This window comes from Cyprinodon variegatus, unplaced genomic scaffold (genome assembly GCF_000732505.1).
Source record: "Cyprinodon variegatus isolate N-32 unplaced genomic scaffold, C_variegatus-1.0 Scaffold42, whole genome shotgun sequence".
In the NCBI taxonomy this organism is placed as follows: Eukaryota; Metazoa; Chordata; class Actinopteri; order Cyprinodontiformes; family Cyprinodontidae; genus Cyprinodon; species Cyprinodon variegatus.
The window spans coordinates 2,094,630-2,098,836 of record NW_015150495.1 but is presented as its reverse complement, the minus strand read 5'-3'; the positions used below and the strand labels follow the sequence as shown (position 1 = coordinate 2,098,836).

The window sequence follows — 4,207 nt, the reverse complement described above, 5'->3', positions numbered from 1 at the left end:
TATATATATATATATATATATATCTCAATCTGGGCCAGTCTTTGATTGGCAGATTGTTGTTGTTCATCAACATGCCGCTTTAAATTTGTGAGGGCAGAGAGAGCTCAGCAAGCAATCAGGGGTCGATCGTTTGTTTTTATGGTTAAGCGCGCGGCAGACTCTCTCTTAGCGAGGATGGGGGAGTTTCATTGCTGCACATCATTCTCACTGCATGCTCAGACTGTCAGCTGCATTTTCAAGTCGGGGGCACAATAATTACGCCATACAGGAAATCCCAAACTCTTCCACTCTGCTGTGGAGCTCCTAGCTTCTAGCAGAGGACCCGCTTTGCATTCTAACACACAATCTTACAAAACATTAAAACCTTTAAAAAAATAAGTTTTCTTACTTTTATTTGCACTTTAGAACTGATTATATTTGTTTAGAAAAAGGCTCCTACTAACACATTTTTAAACGTTATTTACCCCCAGTTAATAAGTACCTTTCAACAAACAGAGAATGGTAAGAACAGAGCAAAATAAATCAAAACTTCCAAGTGTTTATGTAAGGAAAATGCTTCCATTTGTGTCCATGTTTTGTCTGGAGTGACTTTAAAGCTCAAAAGTCAGACTCAGAGAAATAAGGAAGAAGGTAAACCAGGCGCCCTGCCAGCTAAGGATGGGGTTGATCATTTTTTTCATAGACAGGAGAAGAGTTTTAAATTTCCAGAGTTTATTTCAATGTGATGTTTTAATACAAGTAATCCAAGTTTCTTTATAATGATTGAAAATAATAATTATAATATAAAAGGACACTTAGATAAAAGCGTACATCAGAGAACCAATCAGGTAAGTTTCCACAATGTTCTTTAGCCTGTTTATCTCTGGTGTTTAATGTGAGCTCAGGCTGCAGTAAAGCAGCGATCTGGATCACATGACCTGTTTAGTGACAGATCTGAACCTCTCAAACTACATAGTGGAGTTTTTGGAAGCCTGCACAGAGCATCAATATGCAGCGATATTGAACTAAACAAAATTATTTATTGTGTCCTAAATTGAGCTGATACTTGGGTCAAAATGTGCAAAGTTTTTTTTTTTTTTAATAAAAGGAAAAGGGACGTGGTTTGATTCTACATATTAAATTGAGCAATGAATATTTTTTTCCTCTTGCAGGTCGTTTATCATTCTTCTGGCTATCTGGATCTTTGCAGAGATGGTGTGATTAACTTCGGAGATCCTGTGGATGTTTGCATTCCTACCGGAAACTTCGGGAACGCCATGTCAGCTTTGTACGCCAAGCAAATGGGCATCCCAATAAGAAAAGTCATCTGTGCGTCCAACCACAACAGAGTTGTTGCCGACTTCATCAGCACAGGTGGGTATGATCTCCAGGACCGCTCCCTGCTTCTCTCCCACTCCCCTGCTATAGACATCCTGAAGTCCTCCAACCTGGAGAGGTTTGTCCATCACATCTCAGACGGAAACAGCTGCCTGGTCAAGGACTTATTCACACGCTTGGACATGCAGAAATGCTTCCAGCTTCCTGATCATCTTCTTGGCAAGATGCAGGAGCAAGTGCAGGCTGGCTGGTGTTCTGAGGACGATTGCTTGGCCGCCATCCAGAGCGTCCATGGACAGACGGGATACATCATGGATACGCATACTGCTGTGGCAAAGGTTGTGGCCGATCGGCTTCAGGATGGCTCATGCCCCACAGTGCTCTGCTCCACTGCCCACTACGGGAAATTTGCTCCCGCAGTGTTCAAAGCTCTGCAGATCCAGAATATTCCTGAGGATCCTGTGGAGCAGCTGAAGGAGCTGGAAGCGGCTGCGTCTAAACCAGAAGCACACAGAGAAATGATGAAATGCCTGAAGGAGAGAGGCGGCAGGGGGCACAGAGTTTGTGCGGCTGATTACAGTGTGCTGGTAGAGGAGGTAGAGGGCGTAATACAGGACTCTTTCTTAAAAGTCACATAGAAAAAACAGTCATTTGAATTAGAATTCACAAAGAAAGTGCTTTAGCTTCGTCATGTCAATGAAATATATACTCCTGCTGTATTTTAATAAAGTAGGATGTCATCGAAAAGAAAGGATCATTTATTGAATAATTTAAAACAAAATAAATCTATTTTCTGGCCAGAGAGATGCAGGGATGTTCCTTTTTTCTAATTCGAAATCATCTATAAAAAGTATTTGTTGCAAGAAAAGATTTCTTGGAATCAAACCAAGATTTATCCACCTTTTATCCAGATTTTTGACATGTCATGTCTGCAGTAGGCGGTGGCCTCCCTAAGTTCAGAGTAAAGCTTCTGGGATTTATCATTTACTGAAATGATGTTAAACTGATTATGACACCGGAGGATACAAGTACAATAGTTGCTAAAACAACAACCCAGTAAGAGCAGTAATTAATTCAAAGATGAACAAAAAATTAAGAATAATAAATATATATATTAAATTTGTCTTTAAATATGCAGATATATCCAGAACTCCTATTCGGTTAAATGTGCTTTATTATATGTGACATATTTCATTGTTTTTGGCAGAAGTAGAGTTTATTTAGAAGAGCTGAACTCCTTGAATTGACCTGAATTTTAGACATATTTGTAAAAATCTTTTCGCCTTAAATCAGTGGGATTACATTCTTTTAGGAACACTTAGCTGTGGCCGTGTTTCTGCTGACCGGCCCAAACTATAAACCTCTAATCAAAGTGAATGCCTTAGAATGGTTGGGAGTAAATAAAGGAACCAATAATGTTCAAGTCAGCTTTACATCAAAAACTCCCAAACAACCAGTTTAACCACTTTAACAGTGAGGTAGTTTAACATCTATGGATTGAGAGGGTGCAGGCATGAAAAGTGCACTGCAAAAATGATAATTAGATAATATGCACTTGAAATAAGACAATGCAATTATTTTTGTGTAATTTCCATATTTCTTATTTTAAATTTGAAATATTTTCCATTGAAAATGTCTCACCTCCTCGTTTCAAGAACAAATATACTTATTTTATAAAAAAATAACTTTTTCCAGTGGTAATATATTACTCAATTGCACCCCTTCACACAAAAGAGCCTACTAGAATGTTCTAGTCCCATTGAATGAATTTAAGGCCATGTTAAAATGTCATGTAATTCAAAAATGTAACTGCCCTATGTGACCTGTCTTTTCCTCTATGTGAGATTTTGTCTAGTTGTATTTCTGTTTGTATTTTAACTGGTGTGCCGTCTTGGCCAGGTCTCCCTCAAAAAAGAGATTTCAATCTCAAGGGACTTCCTGGTTAAATAAAGGTTAAATAAAAAAAAAAAAGAAAAAAAAGAGCCTACTAGAAAATGGTACATTTCATGTTAAAATATGAAAAAGAAACTTAAGTTTCACTTAATCATAGTGAAGTCCAACAAAAAATGTTTCAGTACAAATGGATAAACCAGGCTAAAAATTAAACATCTGAAATGCTCCTGCTGAAAATATGTGCCTTAACCATTTTGAATAAGCCCATTTTAATCAAATTAAAAGAACTCTAATACTTTGACAGCGTTATGCAAAAAGCTTGAACTGAACGTAAGACCTTTGTCATCAAATTTCAATGTGTAAAGGGACTTCAGTCTAAATATCTATTGTGGTGTATGTAAATATTTGAAAATGCAGGTCTAGTCCTGCATAGATGATAGTAATTGAACATTTAATTTAACTTCTGGGCTTAATTCTTGTTATTAAACTTCATTGAAATAATTTGTTGTTAAATAATGTGGCCATAGACAAAAAAAAAGCTTAAACAATTTTTTAAAACACCCACATTTCAAATAACAACTATGACCGTGACAAGTGAACCTCTGACCTTAGCTATGCATTTAGGGCCACAGGTGAGTTTAATTTGTTGAACTATTTATCTTTATTGGTACTTGTGTTCGTCATCTTTTCAAAAGCAATAAGAGCATCAACAAGAATAATTAAGCAATTCCTGGAATTCTGAATTTCTTTTTCGACTCACATGGGCAGCGTCTTATAATCCCAGCAAATCTTGCACAAAAACATGCTGTAGCAAGAGATGTGATGTAACAAGCGATTTCCTTGTTGCCATATTTTATGGGTCTTTTATTGAGTCTTTACAGCCTATCATTACCTTAAAAACATTCCTGGAAAATTCCAATGTGTTGTATAGGTTCTGAGCTTAGGAGGAATTGAGCCTAAACAAGCTGTTGCTTAGAATTTCTAGAAAGCTATTGCC

The 4,207-nt window shown here is 37.2% G+C and overlaps 1 protein-coding gene across 1 annotated transcript in view; it reads left to right on the top strand.

Moving 5' to 3' along the window:
• thnsl1 (threonine synthase like 1) overlaps positions 1-3,217 on the top strand; it is a 9,357-nt gene extending 6,140 nt beyond the window's left edge. The window contains exon 4 of the mRNA XM_015370146.1: positions 1,152-3,217. Coding sequence (XP_015225632.1) covers positions 1,152-1,955 — 804 coding nt within the window. The 3' untranslated portion in view covers positions 1,956-3,217. The remainder of the gene's footprint in view (positions 1-1,151) is intronic.
• Positions 3,218-4,207: the final 990 nt, after the last annotated feature.